This window comes from Gastrolobium bilobum, unplaced genomic scaffold (assembly GCF_033153095.1).
Source record: "Gastrolobium bilobum isolate Gb01-03AN ecotype WA unplaced genomic scaffold, APGP_CSIRO_Gbil_v1 utg5420, whole genome shotgun sequence".
NCBI classification, from domain to species: domain Eukaryota; kingdom Viridiplantae; phylum Streptophyta; class Magnoliopsida; order Fabales; family Fabaceae; genus Gastrolobium; species Gastrolobium bilobum.
In genome coordinates, this window is record NW_026898652.1 from 250063 (window position 1) to 274745 (window position 24683).

A 24683-nucleotide genomic window follows, 5' to 3' on the forward strand; every position below is an offset into this window, starting at 1 on the left:
GTACCAGCTTGTACAGCCCATATGTTTACTCCTTAAAATCCTTTGATATGTTATATTTGACTTCCAAATCAATTGACTTGACATTTCTCTCTGCTCCTACGCCTCTCCACATTAACTGATTTAAAATAAAATTAATAACTGATTTGCGTCTCCACATTAACTGATGGGAATAATTGATGATTAGGTCCTCAGCACTTGTTTGACAGATATCTTCATATGTAGTATCTTGGATAATTGCAGCAGTGGCAAATGCTACTTTCAATCCGCTTTCTCCTACTAATAAATGCAATAGACCACCTGTCTTTTACAGATTAAAAGGAAAATTGCAACCAAGATATACCTATTGTCATGTTTATGAATTCCAAATAAGTTAATAATGATCTTCCAAATTTGAGACAGGATAAACCGAATAAATGTTTAATTGAAGTAAACTTTAAACTTTGTAGAAATTGGCACGTGGTGTATGCAACGCCCAATTTACAATTTTTTCTTCCCTATGTCCAACAAGAACAAAAAAATCTTGGGGCTGTCAACTTGAATTTAAACTTTTACCATAAAGCTCTTAGGGAAAGATGTAATGTCTACGATAATCTTAACATAGATTATAAATCTAACACTTGCACAGGAAGCAGCAATTCACAAAATTAATTGACAAAATATCAGAACCAGCAATGTAACAGCTATGTTATGCTGAGAAACGCAACACCACACTGTACAATGATACTTTAGAGCCAAATCAATATCCACACAGTAACAACTCCCAGCAAGACCCTTATTAATCCTTAGTAAGACACCATCCACTGCATTCAGGAATCCGAGCTCGACAAGAAACTCCACTGTCAACGAAAGACTGAAGACATGGCAAGCCTGCAAGGTTGTCCATGGAGTGTTCCTTTGGAATAATGAGCAAGGTAGTCCAAAATTATCCAGGATCATAAGCAAGCGCTCACTTGTATTTGGCTGACAGCTAATAACGTATTGTATATAGGAACAAAGGAAACAGATTCACAATACCCCTAATAAGGGATTGTATATATAGGAACTAAGGAAGCAGATACACAATACCCTGGATTTATATCTACATTAAAACTACTGAAGATAACTGTTTAGAAACCCAGACTGCGCATATACTTGTCAACTTGCCAGGAAACAAATGCATCACAGTACTTGCTATGCAAATCTATCCAAAATTCTTCAAACAGGCAACAACTTGTAAATGGTACACCAGGCAATTGGGGTACCCCTGTTTTAATTTCTCCCTTTACTCCGAGCCATCTTCAATGAAGTTACGTTTGAATATTTTAAGCCAAATCAAATTCATCACAGTACTTCTCTTTCTTGTTTTGTAAAAGAATTTTTTTTTCCAACCACACAAACTCATTTACTTTATAAGAATCTGTCAACCAAAAAGAGACAGAATCCAGCAGCTAGCAAATGGATGCTCCAAAATTGTAAATCAGCAAGCTTAGCACTGCAAGGGAAAATCATCAACCTTGACACAAGAAAATACAAGAAAAATAACTTCTACTAACACGAGCACTTGAACACAATATAGATTTACCATATAGGGTTAGTAAAAAACATAATGCAATCATTTCATTATTATTGCAACTTCTAGAGGAAGGAATCAAAGTTAAGGGTTACTAAAAAAAGGAAAAGAATACACCAAAAGTTATGAAGCTACATCATAAAATCACATATTAAAGAAAGTCAAGCCACAAGTCTATCACCTATATTTCTATTAAAAGCACAGTAAAACCACTCTTTACAGTTTACAAACAAAATTTCACAAAACTGACATCATAGTAAATAACTAATATAATTGAGAAAATTGGTTGTGTGATAGTTAAATTCACAGAAAATCAATGATAACTAGAACCAGAGCAATATGATATGAACTCAAATATTATCCTAAATTGTTGATGCCACACCAAGAGAAATTCCAAAAGGTCATAAAGAATATCACTTAGGTAAGTCCTTGGGTTGACTCATCAACAAGCATCAATCTAAGCTATACAACTACAGGTCTGATCAAGAGAACGTATCTCACCAATCTAAATACTAGGTCCCAGAACTTGCTTTCTGAACCCAAACTTGTTTCTGCAGTTTAAAGAAGAGATACTGATCATTTAATGAACCAGAAAAGAAAATGGTGTATGGCCATGCAGAAATCAAAAGGCACCTCGTTGGAACCATAAGCAGAGGAGCTAGATCTTCTAGGATGCTTCCCCTCACTTGAAATCGAATAGCCATCAACATCCTTCACCCCATGTGTCAGTCCACGGCGGCCAAAATGCTTACTGAAACCTAAATATACATGAACAGTGAAATTTAAGCAGAAACAAACCCGAATATAAGTTTTAGACTATCAAATAATCTGCTTTCCAACGCCAGATACCAACCATTTTCTGATGAATGACTGGCACGGACACTTGCGTGAGATTTTACTTCGTGTTTCAACTCTGCATGACCTCCTGTTTCACATATAATACATGTAAAAAAATTCATCATGAGGAACATGTAAGCAGGCTGTAACATATTTCCAACAGACAACGATAATATTGTGTATTAATACATCGGTTGTATAGTTAGTCACAAGTGCTTTTTGATTTTTTTCCCCTTTTTACACAAGAACAAAGGATTAATCCACAATTGCCAAAACAAAATCATAGATAAAAAATAAAGCATATACCTTCCAAAGGATCTACTTGTGAGGAAGCAGACGATGACAAAGAATCATCGCCTCCATTGGAACGATTTGTCCATACACCACGATCAGGTCTATCCTTATGTCTAACACGTCTCTCCGGCCTTTCACTAGAAACATGTAAATCATGCACACCAATCCTATTCTCTGGTGTCCCATTACTCCCCTTCAAAATCAATTGCACATGTAAGGGGCGAGGGGGTTGTTTTTCCTTTTCTAGATTAGATGTTTGAATTTGCTGGTCAGAATGGGCCCTGGAAGACTGACTTTGACGGAAATCCTTGTTTGAGAGTATGCTTCTAATAATCCTTCCACTACCTTCATGCCGCTGATTCTGCTTCAGAGCTGTTGAACCGAGAATTGTTTTAGCTGAAGATGTTATGCTGTGATGCTGTAACATGCTACCTAAATCAGATACCTGCATAATAAGAAACAAACAAAAGCAGACTATTAGCAGAACTGTAGTCATAACGTGATCCTCCAAGATGAATCCACCAAGGATACAATTAATGAACTAAAATACAATCCATACCCGAATTAATACCAAATTACTAATTCATCATATTTCATACAATAAGGCAGCAGGTTGCAGGAAACAAATCCTGGCAGTCACTTTAGCAACTACCTACCAAATCATTTGTATCATCATACCTTCACTTCCTTCCTAGTGGTTCTCTAAAGTACATTGACCTTTGTATTTATTCATTGACATGTGTAAAGTAAGACTGGTAGCCAATATCATATTAACCTTGGATCTCTCTGACTGTCATTCTTAAGGGAGTAAGGTTACATTAAAACCAAAGTTTATCATCAATTCTGCACATTAATGGGGCAATTTAAGGATTACTATGCACCAAGAAATTTGCATATTATTGATTAATGAATAAATAAATCAATATACAACTTAAGTAAAAAATTCACAAACCAATTCATGCAAACTAGATGGGATCAATGACAACTCGCCAACATTGAAGTCACCAACAAAAAGAAACAAGATGTTCAAGAAAATGAGACAGAAAAGGAGGGTAGAGTGCTTCTAAGAAAATAATAAATCCAAATTGTTCCAATCAGAATAAGAACAATTAACAACTTTGCATTCAGCTTAAGCCATGGCTGTCCATTGGTACATGTCAACTTTCAAAAGGAAACTGGAAGTATACTGCAGCTTAGCGTACACCAAATATGAGACAGGAAAGGAGGGTAGAGTGCTTCTAGGAAGGAAATAAATCCAAGTTGTTCCAATCAGAATAAGAACAATTAAGTACTTTGCATTCAGCTTAAGCCATGGCGGTCCATTGGTACATGTCAACATTCAAAAGGAAACTGGAAGTATACTACAGCTTAACGTACATCAGATAAGCATTTTAGTCAACTAAGCTTAGGGATTGAGATCAATCCTTTTGCATCATGTGCAGCATATAAATAGAAATAGATTATGAAGATAAAAATCAGATGCTTTTACCGTAATTATCTCTCTTTCTTTCCCTTTAAGAAGCAGTACTTTTTTCTTCCCAGCATCATTATTTCCAGCAACTCCTGCAAAAAACATGGACAAAATGGTAAGCTAATTCCCATTAAAAGCAACAGTAATTCAAGAATACAGAATTGACTACCAATTGATATAAAAATAGACAATTACTTAACAGAGAATACCGAAGACACCAGAATGTTCATGGAATCAGAGGAGCTATTTCCACGCTCCCTCAAAGAAAAAAGGGTATGGGAGAGGGAGACACCAGAAGGGTAAGACTTAAGAGATATTTGATATCCGAAATCATATTAAATAATAAGTTTAGAAGAAAAAGTTTTACAAATCATCAAAGTAAACCATATGTATATTTTTAAACGTTACCTCCAGGCCACAAAATAAAACCCAAAAAAGAAAAAAAGAAAATTATCACTTGAAATTTTGAACAAAAATATCAACCTTACCATTCTCATCAAATGTTTGATGTCCATCTGCAGAAGCCATAATTGAAGTTTTATTTGAAAGATGCTGATCACCTTGCCGCGGAACCAAAATGTAGTTTGATTTGTCTTTAACAGTAGAACTTTTCCCTGGGTCCCTTGCAACGTACTGCTCATTATAAAAGCAAAAATTAGACATGTTTAAACACAAGAGTAAGAACCAAGTGTTTATACATCATATGCATGCATGCAAACACATGTGCAGCAATATGCTGTACACAACAAAAGTACAACTAGTTCCAAATTTTTTTTTTTGGGTTTCCAAGTGGTGTCCCCACCAATTTGGATGTGACTAATCCCTTCATGGCATACAGCCTAAAGGTTTTTGCCACCGGCCACAAGTTGCTTCAACTAGATCCAAAATTTAATGCCTACTCTGCTCTAACCATAAACCAAGTCAACTAGTTCCTTCAAAGAAAAACCAGGCAAGTCCACCAAAAATCTGATCTCATTGCTCATGAGAAAGATATGTAGACCTATACTTGAAGAACCTGTCAAAACCTGTCAATCTGCACCACAATTCGTTATACCCACACACAAACACAAACAAACACGCATGTATTGATCACCATAGTTATCAAATGCGGATTGCGGCATGTCGCGACCAACTCCGAAAAACGCTATAGCGTTATAGCGGGTTGCGGTTGTGGAAATAGCGGAATGGATATATGACAGAAATAATGACAAAAAGAAACATGTTTTAAAGGCAGAGATAGCAGAAGTGACAGAGAGAGACGCGGATAGACTAAAAAATCCTTAAATTTTTTCTTTTACACATTTAAATTTAGGACAAAATTGACATTTTGCCTTATGACAGCAATATGGTCGCAATTTGGCCGCAAATGCAATCGCAATGGCCGCAAATGCAATCGCAATGGCCGCTATTGCGTTCCGGTGCGGCGCGGCGCAGTTTCTTGCGGAGAGGAACCGCAACACCCATACGGCGCAACTTGCGACGCAATTAACTACTATGTTGATCACATCACCACCACTCAAGCTAGATAAGACAAACCACACTGATAGTGTGGTACCCTAAATCAAAAAGGCATTAATAAATCCCCTTCCCCAAAAAAAGAAAATTCAGGTTGCAAAATGTCCCTATGGGAAGTTTCTTAAAGCCGAACATTCAATGATAATTCATGTAGCTTGATAACAGGACAAATTCACCTGTTACAAGTTCTTCGGATGCACTGTAAAGTGGATGTTGGTGTCAAACACTTTCCAAGAAGCTATGCCTCTAATCGAAGGAAGATAGTGACCATAAAACTAACTTCACGAAGAAAACCTAGTACACCAGGTAGAAAGTAATTTTATCTCATTCAGTTCTAGACCTCTAGTATTTGACTTCTCCTAAGAGCCAACATCAACAATACCTTTATTTCAAACAAGTTAGAGTCACTAGTCAATGAAACCAAATAAAAAATAAAAGATTGAAGAAAAAAATTAATTTTTTTTAATAAGACAAAAAAATAAATATGAGAAAAGAAAGTAAATTTGAGAGTAAGATAAATTAATAAATAAATATAGAAAACAAGGACTAAAAAGAGTTGTCTGAAACGTAGAAAAAATGGGTCTACCCCCTCCACATTGCTAATAGCTTTCCTGCACTCGGTCCTAAGATACAACATCCGTCAATTTATTTCTCACTCCATTAAGTCTTATTTTACTACATACCCCCAAGTAAATCCGGTCTATCTCTTCCTCTCTTTGTCATGCTGCCACAAACTTCTATTCTTAGGAGAACATCTACGGATCTTCGAACACATCCTTGTATGACCACATATCTATCATAATATCCTCATTCCCACTACTCTCATTTTATGCTCATGTAGCCTAAACCATAAATAGAAAGTGAAAATCTTTTCTAGCCAAACAGACATTGAAAGTAAAATATGCAATCTGACAAAACCAGGTAAGTGAAAAGAAATTATTCATCCCAGCTACCAAATGCAAATTGTGATTTTTTGTGATAGTAAAGAAAAATAATTTTTTTTCTTTGTGAACTCGTGAACAAATCAAAGCTATAAGCATAATACCATTGTGGTGGAAACCCTCTTCTTTCCAGAACCTCGTCGTGATGCGGCAGAACTAGGAATCCCATTTGACGATGTGCCAGCTCTTCTACTCACTTTTCCATTAGACGATGATCTCTTCACAAACATGACGTACATTAGGTAAGCAACATACCAATGGTGCTTATAGATAAAAAAGAAAAGGATATTAATGAGGGACTTGCTCAGCACAAAATGCACTCGCACTCATCTCCCTAAACAAGCACTGATGAACACACACAAATGCTCAGAAATGCAGACATAATGACATTTGACAACCATATAAGTTTGTTTAAAACTTCATACACTAATCATATGCAAAGATACCTGAGGTCCCTTGGCAGCCCTTTTCTGGCGCACAAAGTCCATCAGTGGTGTAACTATAGGAATATCTTTTACAGTACCTGCTAAAGGGGCATAAACCCAATAAGTAAAGAATACAGAAAATAGTACTCTACCTGCCCATTCTGTGTATGTGTGATTTTATGTTTCTCCACTTTCAAACTTAAAATTTTTACTATATATATATTCTGCATTAATTGACTAACCAGATCGTTCTGCTTCCCTCTTCTCCAATTGTATCTCAGCGCTAGGAAGATTCTCAACAGGTTTGGCAAGTAGTTCAAGAAACTCCAAATACTCAGAATCTAGATGTTCACCATGAAAATACTTATATTTATCAAAAGGAAAAGACTCTATACATATAATTCCTATTGAGGAACATATATCCCTTGTAATTTACTTTAATCTTTGTCTAAGTGGCACCTTTATATATGGTTCCGTCACGACCATCCTTTTTAGACCACTGTCTTGGAACACGTTGTGAAGGAGCATATTCAACAATGACTTTGAACTGAGTTCCTGGGAAGGAAAATAGCAAAACAAAGAACCAAATTCAGTATCTAACATCACAATTCCCAAGGCTTATCCTTGCAAAATATGTAAAATGCACAAAATATAATTTGAGAAGTACAAAATAGAAATCCAAAATAGATTCTAAACATAGATTGTCTTGCCATGAACAACCCAAATGGAAACAAGACTATTTCTTGATCCTTTAAACATTGAGCTACACAATGAGAACACCCCCTCCCACTTTCCATGAATTGCAGTGCACTTAGGATAGTCCACCCATTGGCTGAAATGGAACCCACTTTGGGACTAGAGAGAATTCCATTTCCACTCTCGGTTAAAAGGCACTGGCCTAAATTCCAATAATAATAAAGATGACAATGATGATGATGATAACAACTTTAGCAAGATCATAAGCATGCCTACTCAACCACTTCAGATGGTCTCATTAGTTACCCTTTTCATTTACGAAGACGTGCCCATTAAAGAAATCAGCAAACTCAATAACGTCCTCTGGCCTCTTGAAGTCAATGTAGGCTCTAGAATGTGATATATGCTTCTGGCTGAAAATCCATTCAAAAAGAAAATATAAAGTTAAAAAGAACGTCCTTAACATGATAAGGATATAGTATGTAAATTCTAAGTATCCACCCATTTATATCATAATTCAAATTACAGACGTTCAGCTTTTTTCATAAAACACCCATAAGAATGAGAGTTACCTGAAATAGTCACAAAAAAGTAACAAATAACTACAATTAAAATGAGCAATAATGTGATAAACAAGAGGCACACAATATACCCAGTGTAAAAGCAAAGTTGAAACATAGTTTATGCTATTCTTCAATTACTGAGAATCCCAGAGGCAACACCCCATCCACGGTCACTTGGCTAATGTAATAGAAATAACCATGCAACCAACTAACCATGTAAGATTTAAGACGAATAAAAAGTATAGGGATGATTTCCGAAGGCAAATTTCATGTCTATCACTACTGCACTCACACTGTGACCAGTGAATGCAAGAGGGAAAACATACCCAAAAATAAAAAAGACAATTTTTCCCAAGAATAAGCATTCACTAAATCGACGGCTCAAAATCAAAATTCAGTCACAACTATTCAAGAACATGGGAAAACACGACAAGAAACAATAGACAAAAACAGAAGAGTAAAAGAAAAATATATATTAAAACGTTGTAAGTTGGAAGAGCAGTAATGCGAAATCTCAAACCTGAATTTTCCAGGACGAAAAGAGAACCAGTTGTAGCGGCCAGCAAAGGCGGCGTCAATTTGGGCCAAAAGCGTGTCCTCAGAAATCGTAGGGGGCAAGTGCCGCAGCACGACCTTCGTTCGATCCAGCTCACCCTTCATGCCAAAAACCCAAACCCTAGAAGACAGGTTTCGACACTTACTGTTACAGTTTTATCACTTGAAAAAACAATTAATCTAAGAGAAATAATGAACGAAAATCTCGGTGGGATCACATCTTCTCCACTGCTTGTGAGGATCAATCAAGAAAAAACGTGTGCCCTAATTCGATGGAAAAGCCCCAAATTGCCATGCGCCTAACCCAACTTTAAGAGAGAGAGAGAGATTGTGCGTGTTTCAAAGGAACTTGCGAGTTGCAAGTAAAAAGCATATACGTTTGCGTTTTGCGGATCGCTTCGCTTTGTCATTTTGACTTTTGATTCACAGTATATATATATATATAATATATATATATATATATATATATATTCTTAATAATAATAATATATAGAAAGGATAATAATAATAATATATAGAAAGGAGAACCAAACTTTAGAAACTTTGTTGACGTGTCATTTTCTCCTTAATTCTCAGCTTTGTGTTCACACCGGAGATAGTTTGAAAAGTTACTTCTTTTAGAAATATTTTTTATTTCGTAAATAAAAAAATTCTATTATTCTTGGCTACCAAAAAGTAAATGTCTACGTTAATAAAAAGTTTAATTTGACTTATAATAGCCTACCAAAAAAAAAATTGACTTATAATATTCTTGGCGTTGTTATTGCGATTCAGGAAGAGTCTTAAAGTATGCATGTCATTTTGCGATTCAGGCAGAGAAGTACTGTTAGTGCTCTTTTGGTTTGTATTCTTTCTTCAATTTAATATATTTTTATTATTAATAACAAAAACATTAATAATGTTTTTATAATTCTAAATAGTTAGTGCGAAAATAAGCATTAATTAGTAGTAGACAGGTGCATTAATATCCCATTTCTTTTTTAGAATTCAAAATTGTATAAGTGGGGAAAGAGTTTAACATTTTTTAGTCAGAAACAGCTGTATTAAATTTCTATTATTTTCTACATGAGAATTGTTAACTATCATTTTAAAAAATATTTAATGCTTTTTTGCATATTTATAAAAAAACCAAAAGATCCCAAGAAAAGAGTTCAGCATTAATTAGTGACAGACATATGCATTAGTTTGTGAATAAGAGCTTTTTTGTGAATAAATATAAAAATCTATTATATGCTAATAGTTATAGGTGACAAACTGGGCTCGGCCCGGAGGGGCGGCCTACCAAACATTTTCATAATTTGGTGTTTGAAGCAGCGAAGCTATTGTCACCTCATTCTTTAAGTCTTTGGTGGACCCAAATGTATGTTGTTGTTTTTTAAAAATTTATCATTGTGGGTTCTTTATATTGTTACAAGTTTTTAGCATGTGTATAGATTTGATGCTGTTTAGACACATTTGTTCCAATGTAAGCAAAAAAAATGACTCATACATGATTATTTGGTTAATTTGCTTTCAAATCCCTTTTAGACAACGTTTTCTGGGATCTAAAAAAAAATTACTCATTTTTTCCTGAGATTATTACTTCTGGGTGTTAACATATTAGCGTAATTTATTTAATGAGTATTTGCACTTTGTATCGTAGGCATAAATATGATGGTAGAAGAGGATGTCCCTGGTAATGCATAAACATAGGAAATCACATGTTTGATATGTGTTGAACTCATTCCTCCAATGATTGCTACAGAATGACACTGAATTAATAGTGTTTTCTTATTAGAGGTACAGGCTGATCTTTTAATTCCATATTTGCTTGGTATGTTTGTTACCTTGATTTTATTAGTGCTGTTATAGTTAGCAATAAGTTGTATGCATTTTTCTTTTTTACCCATCCTCATTTTAACATAGTCTACTGTGGCGTATTTATTTCTTACATAACTCATCGAGTAGATAACTATATTTGATTTGCATAATATTGATCACTCTCGATAGCAGATTTTTGTTTATGATTGATATTTGCAAAGTTCTGTGTCAATGCTGTAATTTTTTCCACCAGAAATATAGAATAAGATAACAACACAGGTTTTTGTAAGTATAAGGTTTGCAGTGCGATTAACTAACCACGGCGGACGATAAATATTTTGTTTTTTCCCCCAGGCATCGCACAGGTAATTCACTAGTATATATATACGAAAATCCAAAATTCAGTCACTGCACTATTCAGTGAGTGAATTTTGACTATATTCTTCCGCGAGAATATAGTGCAAAAACATTACAATGGTGTTGTGCAGGTGTTCTCCCGGGAGAACATAGGCAAAAAAATTTGTGCACTATATTCTCGCGGGAGAATATAGTGCACTGGACCTAATTTAGATCAAGTCACTTGATACTCACTAAACCCATATATATATATATATATATATATATATAGCTTATCATTTCTGCAGCCGCCGTAGATAATATTCTCTATAGCTGACACAGAAAAGTGGGCCCACAACATTTAAAAAAAAAAAACAATTCTCCGATGCCGTATCGTAGGATCCGCATGCGAATCCTCGCTAGCTGTAGGTGTAGCGGCTGCAGAAATTATTTTGCCATATATATATATATATATATATATCGGAAATCCGAATATATATGTATATCGAAAATTGTTTTCTTATACTACACGAGACTGTTCTCTCTTACTCTTTTCTTATCGAAAACTGAGCCTCACTTTTTTTTTTCAAAAAACCGATGGCCCACTTTATTTTGTCAAATAGCAGTGAATCATAACTATGTAAAGAATGAAAGCATTTAATATGGAAAGCATTTAATATGGAAAATTATAACTATACATATGTTATTATTGTATGTAAAGCCGGTTGTAAAAATAAATTTATATATATAGAGAAAAATATTTGTCATTTTCATTTTTTGTATCTATCTCTCTTAAAATGACATAACTTGTGTCATTTAAAATGACAAACATCAAACCCTTATATATATAGGGAAAATCTTTGTCCTTTCAAAGGGTAAAATTTTGTATCATTTTAGATCATCACCGCTAATTTTTTTCAATCAACGGTTATAATTTATTGGGTCAAACTTATTAAGTAATTAGTAATTCGCAATAAAATCTAATAAATCTGAACCGTTGATTGACGAAAATCAACGATTGTGATCTAAAATGGCATAAAGTTATATCACTTAAAAAAAATATTTATCCTTTTAAAAAATGATCATTTTAGTTAAAACTAATATTTTCTATTTAAAATTTAAATTAAAAAAATACTAATTTTCGCCCCATAATTTCTCTTATGTATCTTCTCTCACTTAAAATTATTTAATTATATATGTACTTTAAAATGACAAATGTCAAACCCTATATATACATAGGGTTCGCTTTTTCTACGGTCAATGTAGATAACTTATCTATATTGAGTCCAAAACGACGTCGTTTTGAGGCGGAAATCAAGGTATTTTTGTAATTATATTTTATTTCAGGGTTATAATAGTCTTTTTCATCATAATTTTATAATTTTTCAACTCAAAACGACATCGTTTTGAGAGCGAATGTAGATAACTTATCTACATTCACTTTAGAAACATTAAAGCCATATACATTACTGTTTATATTATAAAAGATAATTTTGTCTCTTACATCCACATGAAAGTAAGTATGTGATTCTCATATTTTCTCTCTCTATTTTCTCTTCACATAGCCCCACATGGCCCCATATACTTTTATATGTATATGGAGCAGAAAATTATATCTTACATCATGAGAAATATTAATCTTATATTTTTATATATATAAAATATTTGTCCTTTTACAGGATTGTCATTTTAGTTAATTTATTGTTTTTAATTTAAAATTCAAATTAAAAAAAATCCTCCCACTTTCTCCAATATGATTTCCATTGTATATCTCTTCCTCTCATTTAAAATTACACAATTTTATGTCATTTGAAAGGATAAACATCAATCTCATATATATATATATATATATATATATATATATATATATACGAGACCCGTATTTTATTTTTCTCTTTTATCTTCACATGGCCTCACATGCTTTTATTTATGCGTAGGAGATAAAATTATCTCCTATAATATGTGAAACGTTAATTCATGTATGTGTAGGCAATAAAATCCATATAATATGAAAAAAAATATTTGTCCTTAAAAAGATGGTCATTTTAGTTAAAACTAACATTTTTTAAGTTAAAATTTAAATTAAAAAAAGCATCCACTCTCCCCATTATTTTCATTGTATATCTCTTTTTCTCATAAATCCATAATTCTCTGTCCTTAAAAAGCACAAACACCGAAAAAAAAATTATATTCTTTTAAAGGATGGTCCTTTAAAGTTGAAAGTTGTGTTTTTTATTTAAAATTTAAATTAAAAAAAAAGTTTTTCACTCTCTCTCTCCTCATTTATCTATATATTTTTTTCATTTAAAATAATATAATTTTATATTTCTATGTCTCTTGAAAGGACAAACACTAATCCCATATAAAATTTGTTTTGTTTTTATTAGGGGAAAAATGTTTAATGTTACTTTAGACAATTTTATTTAATATTCACCAAAACGATATTAATTTTGAATTGAAAAATTTAACAATTAGAATAACAAAGATTATTATAATCTTAAAATAAATTAAAATTATTAAGTACATCATGCTTTTATTAATTAAAATAAATTTATTTTTACATTAAATAAAAATATCTAAAATAATTTTAGAAAAAATCAACATTTTTTATTAATTAATGTAAAAAACCATTGTTTTTTGGGTGAAAAAAATGAGGAGGGTAGACACGTGAAGCATGTAGTTGAGGAAAAAAACCAAAGTAACAGTAGTACGTAAAGAATGGGGTGAAAGATAGATTTTGGCGCAACGAGTGAAAGAGGGGATGCGGTGAATTATAAAAGAGAGTGATGATAGATTAGAGTGTGTCATTTCTCTTCTCTTTTCTCCTTTGGTGGTAGGGCTCCGCACCGCACACTCGCCACTCTCCATTTTCACAACTCTTCAATCTCTCTGCTTTTTATTCAGTAAGCCTCTTCTTTTGTTTTTAGCGTCACTAATGTATCAAAGTCTCCGTTTTTATTGTATTGTCTCTGTTTTTCTATATTTTGTTCATCTGGGTGTTATTTGCTTCGTGTTTGGCATCTCTCTGAATAAGTGTTTTACGGTCAACTGGTGCCATTTCTATTTGACCTGGTGATGTTTGCTAACTACTAACTAGGTTTTGTTTGGATTGGCGTGCAGAGTAGATAGATGGGAGAGAGGATCCCATCTGGGAGTTATTTCCAGTTCCCTCCTCCTGGAGTTCCTCCATCTCCTATTAGGTCCTCCTCTATTTCTTCAGATCGCGAAAGGTAAGTTTTTTATCTTTTTAGTTTTGGTTGAGCATCATTCTATGCATATATATGTTAACTTGATTGTGAATTTTGACATCGATTTTCTGAAATATTTTTTGTTTAGTAAAAGTCACCGTTCGGTAGTGCTTCCTTTTCCTCTCCAGCGATCTACGTCATGAAATATAATTTGTAACATACTTGGTTAAAAATTATCGGGGGTTGCATCCAAAGTAGAATATAAACACGTCTCCGAGAAGGATAGATGCATTCTAGTTTGAGCTGCCACTTCACCATTTTAACAAAATGCAGTTGATATGATATGACTTCATTTTCTGCCAACAATTAATTAGCCCCCCTTGTTGGTGATTGATTAAAATAAAGCTTGGGCCTAGAGTCTCGAGGGTTGAAGAATTTGAAGACATGTATCATTTGTTGTTTACTTTACTTGTTTCTGGCTGGATTTACGAGGGTGTTTGGGGGCAGGTGTATATTTTTGATACATCTTGTTTAGTCCATGGTGGAGGGATTGGTTCTCTGCTTTGAGTCTGCTCTCCTTTGATGGTTGTCTGAGGTATTTGGCAGGTTACTCCTCCGGGTGGTGGTTTACCTGCAGGAACTCATACGCCCAACTCAATAAAATGGGAGAGGTGGAGTAATGCAAAATGGAGAAGATCCATACCCGAGGGCATGAGCCCTATGTATACTATATAGATAGTTGTGAAGATTGCATAATACGAGTAATGGAGTGGGTGGTTACTGCAGGTGCGGATTGTGGAGACAAACGCGTCGCCATAGTGGAATGTTAATGGATAAAGGGGAGACGATATTGTGATGTGTATGTTTTGTCCTTTAGTGGAGGTGAGCCGCATAAGGGCCCAAACCATGGGTCCATAGTTGGAGATCTGGTCACATTATCCCACTACACAAATTTCTTGCGGTTTTAGGGATAGTAATTTTTGTATGGGAGTTCTTCCTTCTTCTTGGTTCGTAGTGGGGTTTTCTTGTACGCTCCCTATGTGCATCTTTGATTCCCATTTCGCATCAATGGATGATATTGTGTTTTTGTTTTTCTGGCTCACTTGTTTTGATTCATGTGATCTGTATGCCTGACAATGCTTGCTTCTGTTGTTTAAGCAAATCTAGCAGAAAATATTACTTATTTATTAATGTTATTAAGTGTAATCGTTGAAGTGTGATATGCTATATTTAATCAAATTATCCTGGTGATGTTGCTGTTGAAAGGTTGCGATTTGTCATTCATTTCTCTAGTGTAATCCACTTCTGCTTTGTGAGTGCTGATATATGGGATGCATAATTGATTGGGAATAACTTGCAGATATTTGGCTGAATTACTGGCAGAGAGGCAAAAGTTGGGACCGTTTCTGCAAGTTCTACCGCAATGTACCAGGCTCTTAACTCAAGGTTTATAAATCATCTATCTGCTCTTTAGCAATAGCTTCTCCGATTTCTAAATTATAAATATCTTTATAATTTGATATTTTAACGATCTCTCTCTCTCTTTTAAATAATAGAAGAAACCCCTTTTAATATTTTTTAAGATTTTTCAAAACAATCAAAACTTCCAATTGAATTTTAGTTTTGTATTACTACTCTGTTACGTATTAGTGCTTGCAACTCAGGGGACATTGATGTTCAATGCAGATACTAATGAATAATCCCAAATAATGATAATAATTATCAGACAATATCAATGATGTTTTAATAGCAAAATTAAGCAAACTTGAATGGTTGAAACAATTCAGATGCTGGTTTCCTATGCTTGTTTGCCCTGGTATTTCATGTCTTTTTGGTGCTTTCAATCATATAAACAGCCATTTTTTTGTGGATAGCAGAAATCAGACGCATATCCGGTTTTAATCAAGGTTTCATGGATCATGAAAGACTTGAGCCAGACAGTCCATATAGGTCCTTAGGTCAACATCCAAATAGTAGACCAATGGATTTGGAGGGATGGCCTGCTGTACCGATAGAGGTATTGCTACTTCATACCTGTCAGTTATGCCTGCCTAGTAATTCTTGAATTTAATTATTATTTCATATTTGTTGATCATCAATTTCATCTGCTTTAGGGTCTTCTTTTTTTTTAGTCATATTTTTGTTCCGAGGAGGATTCAGAACGACACCTGGATTCCTCGGGTATGCTTGGCACCGGGCAGCACCTTCCCGACAAGGGAGTCACCGCTGGCTACGGTGTAAGAGCACCAGCCCGGGATGTGGGTCTGTGACCCACAATCTTGTATCTCCTCTCCCTCACCCATGATCACCACCTGCGAGATAACCGCTCTAAAGCCACGGGGTAGTGTTTTCAAGCAATTTCAACTGTGTGCATGTCCTTTAGAATTCAAGTTCTTTCAATTTATTGACTAAAACTATCCAACATTTAGCAGTTGGGGTTGTGTTTTCCATTTCTCATGTATAGAAATATCAGAGCATAACAAAATGGCATCTTTATCAGTTTTGACTGGAGAGTCATTCTATCATGTGAAAAGAAATCAGTGAAAGCCAATTATTAGATAGAATTGTTTATATGGTTGGCTCATTCATATTTGAAAATTTGTGAACAACTGGAATCGAGACACTTACCAGAGCAATAGTCTTCTTTCCTGAAGCTTACTCTATACCATTATTGGAGAAATAGTATTTTCAGATTTTAATCCTATCAGCAGCGATGAAGATGAGATCCATATAGTAAGAACTCTAATCTGTCAGGAAGTCCTGTGGTATTTTCCTCACAGAAGGGATTCCTTCTCTGCCAGTCAGAATTTCCTTACTGCATTATTGTGACTTATTACAAGTGTTAACATTCAGTGCATGGCAAAGAGCAAAATAGGGATTCAAAAGAACTTCATAAAAGACCATATTCACTTTGTATTTCCAAAGTATCTTTATGAGAAAATCTTTTGTGCATTGGAATGCACAATTGCAAGTTGTTTTTCAGAATATTTCATCACAAAAAACTTGCAGGTTAATGGCAGTTTTGTGCATTACACATAGAAGAACTAGGAATTCAGCACTTTGAATGACATTTTTTGAAACCTTGATCTTAGTTTTTAGCTTTCCTTAATTCTTCAAAACTTAATCTGTTTTAGAGGTAAATCTTGTTATCTCTCCTAATCTGCCTAGGACCAGTACATATGCCTGCACATCAATCATCTCCTTAACACTATTAGGGCATAATCATGGTAGCAGTTTGTTTCTAGATTTTGGCTCTTTGAAGTGTTAAAATCGTAGATGCTTTAGCACATCAACCACACATTTATCCCAAACTAATTGGGGTCCGCAATAAATGAACCCAAATGAAAGGTACGAAAGGATAAAAATAAATAAAATAATAATAGTATATATAAAAATAAAAGTAAAAATAAATGGGGTGTACAAAATAAATAATTATATAAAATAAAATAATAAATAAATATAAATATAAATAAAAGAAGAAAGATAGGGAAGGGGAAAAGAGATAAAGGAAAAGAAGAGGGAGGGGAATGAAGAGGAAAATGACTAAAAAAGGATCATCTAAAACATAGGAATAACAACGGGTCTAACCCTCCACCATGCTAATAGCTTTTCTCCATTTCATCCTAAGGCACACCGTCCGCCAATCTATATCTCACTCCATTAAGTCTTGTTTTACTACCTTTCCCCAAGTAAGTTTCGGTCTACCTCTACCTTTCTTTGTGTCGAGCTCTTGGTAACAAACTTTTGTTCTTATGGGAGCATCCAGGGGCCTTCTCATTACGTGCCCTAACCACCTCAATCTATGTTTTCTCATCTTTTCAGCCACCGGTAGTACTCCTACCTTATGTCGAATATCTTCATTTCTTATCTTATCCATCCTCATATACCACACATCCACCTTAACATCCTCATATCTGCTACTCCCATTTTATGTTCAAGTTGCCTATGTGCTGGCCAACATTCAGCTCCATATAACATTGCAGGCCTTACTGCTGTCCTATAGAATTTTTCCTTTTAGCTTAAGGGGAATTTTGTGGTCACATAAAATCCTAGAAGCACTACGTCATTTCATCCACCCTGCTCTGATTCTATGATTTACATCCTCATCAATCTCTCCGCCTTTTTGCAAAATGGATCCTAGGTATCTAAAAGCATCTTTCTTGGGTACCTCTTGACCAATTGGATGCACGGGATCTTGGTTTACATCTCTTACCTAAGAAAACTCATACTTCATATACTCAGTCTTGCTCCGGCTTAACGTGAATCCTTTAAACTCCAGCGTGCTTCGCCACAATTAGATGCTTTAGCGCATACAATGAAAAAATAAAATGCTTATAAATGGGCAATATACAATTTGTAATGAAAATGTCTATTGAACTGTGAGGAAACTTGGTGGCAAGAGAGTTGTGATCACAACTTGGGTTTAGAAAAACGGATTTCTCAAACATTACCAATTTTTTCATGCAGGACAACGGAAATCTCCAAAGAATGGGATCATTTCAAGCGCCACCAATGGGTTGGCCTGGGACACAAGGAGTTCCAACTACTCCTATTGTGAAAAGAGTTATTAGGCTTGATGTCCCTGTAGACAAATATCCCAATGTAAGTCAAAATCTTGTCTTTAATTCCAGTATATATCAGTTTTTCTTTTCAATTTAATAGTTTTTTGACTCAAATCACAGCAGTATAATTTTGTTGGCCGAATTCTGGGACCTCGTGGGAACTCATTGAAAAGAGTGGAAGCCATGACAGAATGTAGGGTTTACATCAGAGGCTGTGGCTCTGTGAAAGATTCTATTAAGGTAAAGTCGGTATGTAAGTATACACTTTGAAGACTTGTGTTGTGCTACTTTTATTTATGTTTTTAATCATTATTAGTGACTTTCTAATACTCATAGGAAAAAATTTCCTCACGGATGTGCACAAACTGATGTGGTGAACACACGATACATTATTTTCCTTAATATTGCCTAAATAAATTTAGCCAGTTCTTGTCCAACTCGAGTGGTTGCTTGCTTCACCTTGGCATTTTGTATTTGATTTTCTTCTCCCCGATTTATGCAATTACTAACAATATCTTTTGGAGTTCTCATGCTAAAAAGTAAGACCTTCACAACATATGTCATTTTTCATGATGTGTTTCAACTTTCATAACTTTTTATTATAGGAAGAGAAGCTTAAAGATAAACCAGGATATGAGCACCTTAAAGAGCCATTGCATGTGTTGGTGGAGGCAGAGTTTCCAGAGGATATAATCAATTCTCGGTTGGATCATGCTGTGGCAATATTAGAAAATCTTTTGAAGCCTGTGGTATATAAAAATATTATAATAAATAACTGCATTAATTGTGCCTTTCTCCCTTTTTTTCTGAGGTAGTCTTGCTAATCTTTGTTAACTAACCTGCCAGGATGAATCTCTCGATCACTATAAGAAACAGCAATTGAGGGAGTTAGCTATGCTCAATGGTACTTTGAGGGAGGAAAGTCCAAGCATGAGCCCGAGTATGAGTCCAAGCATGTCACCTTTTAACAGTACTGGAATGAAACGTGCAAAGACAGGAAGATGACCCCAATGTGTGAATGGTGGATCATACATTTTTCTCAAGCTAAGTTATTAGCATCTGATCTCTTAGAATTTGCGGTGGTCTTTTCACTGATATCATTCACCAGAAACACCTTTGGAGCTGAACCTCAAGTAGCTTGCTGGGATGACAGATGGTTTATCCACTTAATTTTGTCTATTTCGCTTTGACGTCTATTCTTTGGTGTATTAACCGCTAGAACATTCACTGTCATTTTGCTTAGTATTAACTAATTTGCGGGTGCTACTTTGTAGCATACTCCTAGTTCTTTTTTTTAGGGTCAAATTATTAGATAAAATACATGCGTACATCTATAATGCATGGTATTGACTCTGAAAACCTAATAAGTGTCTTTGATTATATTGCGACATGAATACTTTTGGTATTATTGTTCAATGATTGTTACTTCATTTGTTATTGAGTTTGCAAGTGATTTGTGTATAGTTTAATGTACTCAACTGGAATTTGAAGATGATCTATGAAAACAAGTGCGCTCTCAATCATCATACGGTCATAAGGCTATTTTATGGGTTAATATCTCAATTCAAGCTGCTAAATGGCAGGCACTAGGTATCCTTATAATATACTAACCTCGCAAGAGCGGTTTGCTAGTCTGGTAAGGCTCTTTTGAAGGTGTATGCTAGGAGGGGCTACAGGGGATTAAATAATACCTGTGGTAACTCAGCTAGGGAGAGGAATATTGCAAATGATAACATACTGGTGGTGAGGGGAAATATTGTTAGAAGAGAAAGGACGTTTTCTGATGAGGTGACTGATGAGTTGGTTAACATGGAATAGTAGGCTTGGAATTGGAAATCTTAGGCTTGGAGAGATTAGTACCTCTTAAGTACTGAATCTGTATTTCTTCTTCTTTCTTTAGTCAATACTTCTGTAATTGGAATAGTCAATGTACTTTCATTTCTGCACTCTGTTTTGCTTTCTTTGAGTTGTAATAGTCATTTCCCTTTTCGAATTCTTTCTGGCCCAAAATATCTCGTACTTTACCGTATCATTCTAATCCAGTTCTAACATAGTCACAGCCAGAAGGATAAAGTACCATTTCAAAAGAGAGAAGCAAGGTTTCAAATGCCAGAATTGCGATGGAATCAATTTCTTTGACATTATTGATATTGTAATAAAAATAATTGGTTGAAATAAATCATTACGCAGGAAGACCAGTCTAGGAAAACAGAAGAAAATTTGGGTCCTTCCTACCGTGAAATCAAGACATGCTAGAAACTTATAATTTTTCTTTAGTGTCGAGCAATCAACATGAGTCTGTAGCTCGTATTCCCCCCCACATACAGATACCATGTTGCCAATTCACTATTACTATAATTTTTTTGAATTTTCTGTCCATTTATTTACTTCTCTTTATAATCATGTTGTGTAACGTTGATGAAATCACGAGCAAATGTTAGTCCTTAGCAAATTAGAAATTGGTATTGTAATGAGATAGGTCGCTGCACTCGTCCCATGTCTAGCTCTATACCACATAAAAGCAAGGAGATAGTTTTATTTATTCATGCAGTTATACTCAAAAAATACAGGGGATTTTATCTCAAGTTTTGAAAGGAAAGATCTGCGAGCCATTTATATAATTATGCATATCGATGACCGCAAAAATTGTTAATGAACCACTACTAAATAAGGTCCAAGTGAAGCCACGGAAATTCAAATGCTGCCAATTATACATTGGTTCAAGGTTGTGAATCCAGTATTGTAAGCACCATCATCACCACTACTTAAAATTGGGGATTTTGCCTCATCCAGAGTTCATCACAATAACAAATCTTTTGAATGCTATGCAACTACTGAATTAAGTATATATATGAAAAAAAGTCACGTCACTTGCATTACTTCAAATTCAAACATGAAAACGGCCTTGCGCATGGTATGGATGCATCAAAGATCCTTCCACAAGAGACCATAACTATAACCAAAAGCAAACAAGTTATTTAATACAGATCCTCTTCATCCGTCTCACCTTTGTCATTTTAGAAAGCAAAAGCCCTCAACATATAACAAGGCACTCATTCCTGGACACCATAGATTACCTTTAACATGTCAAGACTACAATATCATACATATCAACAGATTTCAAGAGTATCATACTCTAGAAGACAACGTCCAATCATTTTGTGCAGAGTTTGCCCTCTCTTCACCTACTATGTAGACAAATAAATATCTACGCAAAAAAAAAAAAAATCATTGAATAGCATTACAAACAATCATAGTTCTTCTCCTCAAAAAAGTCTTAACCTCCTCATAGGATGCCATATTCATCTTGGCTATGCAAGAAGCAAAATTTTCAAAACAAACAAATTCACCCAAGCCTGCAATTAGAACATTTAAAAGGATTAACAATTACCACAAATGTATACTGAAAAAATAACCCACTCTTGTGCTTCAAAAAATAAACCCTAATAAATATATAAATAAAAGAGAAGAAAGGCATCGGGACAAGATTATTTCTAAGCAACCAATAACATATCTCATTTCCAATTCTTACATGAACTAGACAAAATATTTTTGCAAAAAGATTATTATAAGTGGAAAATTTGGGGTGTTAAGATTCATTGAAGAATAATTGTAAATATTCCTAACCAATTTTCCTAATAATAATCCTAATTACTATGTAAAGAAAGCATTGAATGTTTTTTATGTTCCCAAGATTTTAAATACACTTTTTCATTTGATACTATCTTTATTAAGTATTAGGAGGATTATTGGAAATATTATATAATAACAAAACTCTTCATTGGAAGGTATTTTTACACTAGTGGCATTTAGATGCTCAGCATTCTCCAAACCTTCTCTGGATCCAGGCTTTGGTTGAATAAGGGTTGAGAGTTGAACCTTGATTATGTTTGCTCTCCCAAGGTTGACAATGATAATTGCAATGAGGAAAAGTTTGTCGATGATAGTCAGTAAATTTCCGAGCAAGTTTACAAATGAATTAGAGTTTTTATCCAGCCTATAAATGGGGATGAACCCCTCACAGGTAAAACACTCTAATTCCTTTGTAAACTTACTCAGACAATTATTGACTTCAGCGTTGGAGTCCTTTATTTCATGTACCTCTACTTTTTCACATTACAGCTACCAGTGTCAACCATGGGAAAGCAGACATAATCAAGATCCAGATTTCAACTGGATCATTCAGCCCAAGCCTGGATCCAGAGTAGGTTCGCAGACATTCAGCAAGCAAAAGGCTTTTTGGGCTCTATGGATGGATGGTGTAAAGAAAAACTTGACATAACTTGAGAAGTAGCATCAAATACCACCAAAGGAGAAATTCCATTTTACTGATTATTCTGATCCCCAACAGGTGCCACACAACACATGTATTTAAGGTTTCAAGTTTCAATCCTCTCTAGTCTCTAGTATTTACAAATAAAGTTTGGATGAGTGAGAAAATACGAACCTTGACTACAATACAATGAATGATATTGAATTAGAAAGGTAGGTCAGTCCCTTAGGCCAAGCTCAAGCTCCAACTCGTCATCCTCTTCAAACAATTTCAAAAGACGAGCATATTGCTCTTCCCTTTTCTTCTTCCGCCACAACTTAAAAAGTAAAAAAGATAACAAAGAAAATACCACAAGCACAATTAACAAAATGACAATCATAGAACGAGTGCTGTGGGTATGAGCTTCAGTTTTTGTAGCATCTTTAGAACCAGGCGAGTCATCAGAAAAGCCTGAGGAAACAAACACCCAAAAGGGAAAAATCAGATATTCATATTCTGTAGAGTCCCTGTTGTGTAAAAGCAACATTGTGAAGAAATTAAAATGATTAAGATGGGTACAAAATCTTCAACTTAAGCAGGGAGAAATATTGCAGAAGAACAATTTTGTCGTCATTCATTTCAGTGAAAATCCAAAAATAAGAATAATAATAATAATAATGATAGAGGTTGAAAGTCTGAAATTTTAGGTAAACATAGAGCATAGATAGAAAGAGAAATATAAGTTAAATTAAATTATAAGCATTAGGAGAGGAGGGATCAAAGGATTCATTCATATGTTTGGAAGCAAGTAAATAAATAAATAAATAAGGCGAAATTGAGAGAGAGAGAGAGAGAGAGAGAGAGAGAGAGAGAGAGAGAGAGAGAGAGAGAGAGAGAGGAACCAAGAATGAATTGTAAAGAGCAGGCAAGGAGGAAACTCAGCAGCGATCTGCTTGCAACGATCATGTCTGTGTCTGTGTCTGTGTCTCTGCAATGTGTTGTGATTTTCAAATTGAAAACAACAATGACTCGCTCTCTCTCTCTCTCTCTCTCTCTCTCTCTTGTCTTGTCTTGTCTTGTTCGGTTCTGCGGAAGGCACCTTCTTCTCCTTTTTCCCTCTACAAAACTCATTCACTCCGATTATTACTATGTCCATTCATCTTTTTCATCGTCACATGCACCCCCAAATTATTATTATTAAACCCACTATTTTTATATATTATTTAAAGAAATCTCTTGCGACTCAACAAATACAAAATCTAAGGGGATTGAAATTTTAAAGAATTTTAATGGATTGTTTTTGAAAAAAAATCCATTGGTATTCGATTAGAATTTTAATGGATTGAAAAAAGTCACGTATTATTCGATTAGGATTTTAAAAGATTATTTTAGAATTTGTCCAAATCCGTTGGTATTCAATCAAGATTTTAAACAATGGAATCATAATATCGTGTATTTAAAAATCCGACGATTTTAATGAATTTTCTATTGGTGTGAATTTCACGAGACTTTTTAGTGAAAAATATAATTACGATGCTTTTATTGCTGTGTTTTCTTATTCCTTTGGCAGGTTAATTGCTCGAAATTGAGTTCCGACATGGGAGCTTCATCAACACTAAAAAAAAAAAAGCATACTTTTGAGCGATTTTCATCACAAAATAACTAAGAAACAACAAATCAACAAGATTTTAATATAATC

The 24683-nt window shown here is 34.5% G+C and overlaps 3 protein-coding genes across 6 annotated transcripts; 1 reads left to right on the forward strand and 2 right to left on the reverse strand.

Moving 5' to 3' along the window:
• Nucleotides 1-473: 473 nt before the first annotated feature.
• Nucleotides 474-9241, reverse strand: LOC133318068 (regulator of nonsense transcripts UPF3-like). The gene is made up of 14 exons (XM_061520009.1): nt 9065-9241; nt 8812-8967; nt 8035-8141; nt 7492-7587; nt 7275-7373; nt 7054-7133; nt 6712-6825; nt 4640-4784; nt 4170-4243; nt 2693-3125; nt 2403-2474; nt 2183-2307; nt 2051-2100; nt 474-1471 (listed from the first exon to the last, which is right to left on the reverse strand). Coding segments are annotated over exons 1-13 (1542 nt in total). The 5' UTR covers nt 9067-9241; the 3' UTR covers nt 474-1471; nt 2051-2061.
• Nucleotides 9242-13747: 4506 nt separating this feature from the next.
• Nucleotides 13748-20140, forward strand: LOC133318045 (KH domain-containing protein At1g09660/At1g09670). 4 transcript variants are annotated; one of them, XM_061519976.1, is made up of 8 exons: nt 13748-13885; nt 14103-14212; nt 15531-15616; nt 16048-16187; nt 18638-18772; nt 18853-18981; nt 19338-19481; nt 19579-20140. In XM_061519976.1, exons 2-8 carry the CDS (start codon nt 14112-14114, stop codon nt 19735-19737), a joined length of 894 nt encoding a protein of 297 aa, XP_061375960.1. In that variant the 5' UTR covers nt 13748-13885; nt 14103-14111; the 3' UTR covers nt 19738-20140. The 4 variants fall into 4 exon arrangements, with proteins under 4 accessions (XP_061375960.1, XP_061375961.1, XP_061375962.1 ...); XM_061519977.1 differs by having other exon boundaries at nt 18856-18981; XM_061519978.1 differs by having other exon boundaries at nt 18853-18972; nt 19579-20139.
• Nucleotides 20141-21672: 1532 nt separating this feature from the next.
• On the reverse strand, nt 21673-24101 carry LOC133318095 (uncharacterized). The gene is made up of 3 exons (XM_061520043.1): nt 23887-24101; nt 23180-23455; nt 21673-22088 (listed from the first exon to the last, which is right to left on the reverse strand). The coding sequence occupies exons 1-2, from the start codon at nt 23948-23950 to the stop codon at nt 23223-23225; spliced, it is 297 nt and encodes a 98-aa protein (XP_061376027.1). The 5' UTR covers nt 23951-24101; the 3' UTR covers nt 21673-22088; nt 23180-23222.
• Between the last annotated feature and the right edge of the window lie 582 nt (nt 24102-24683).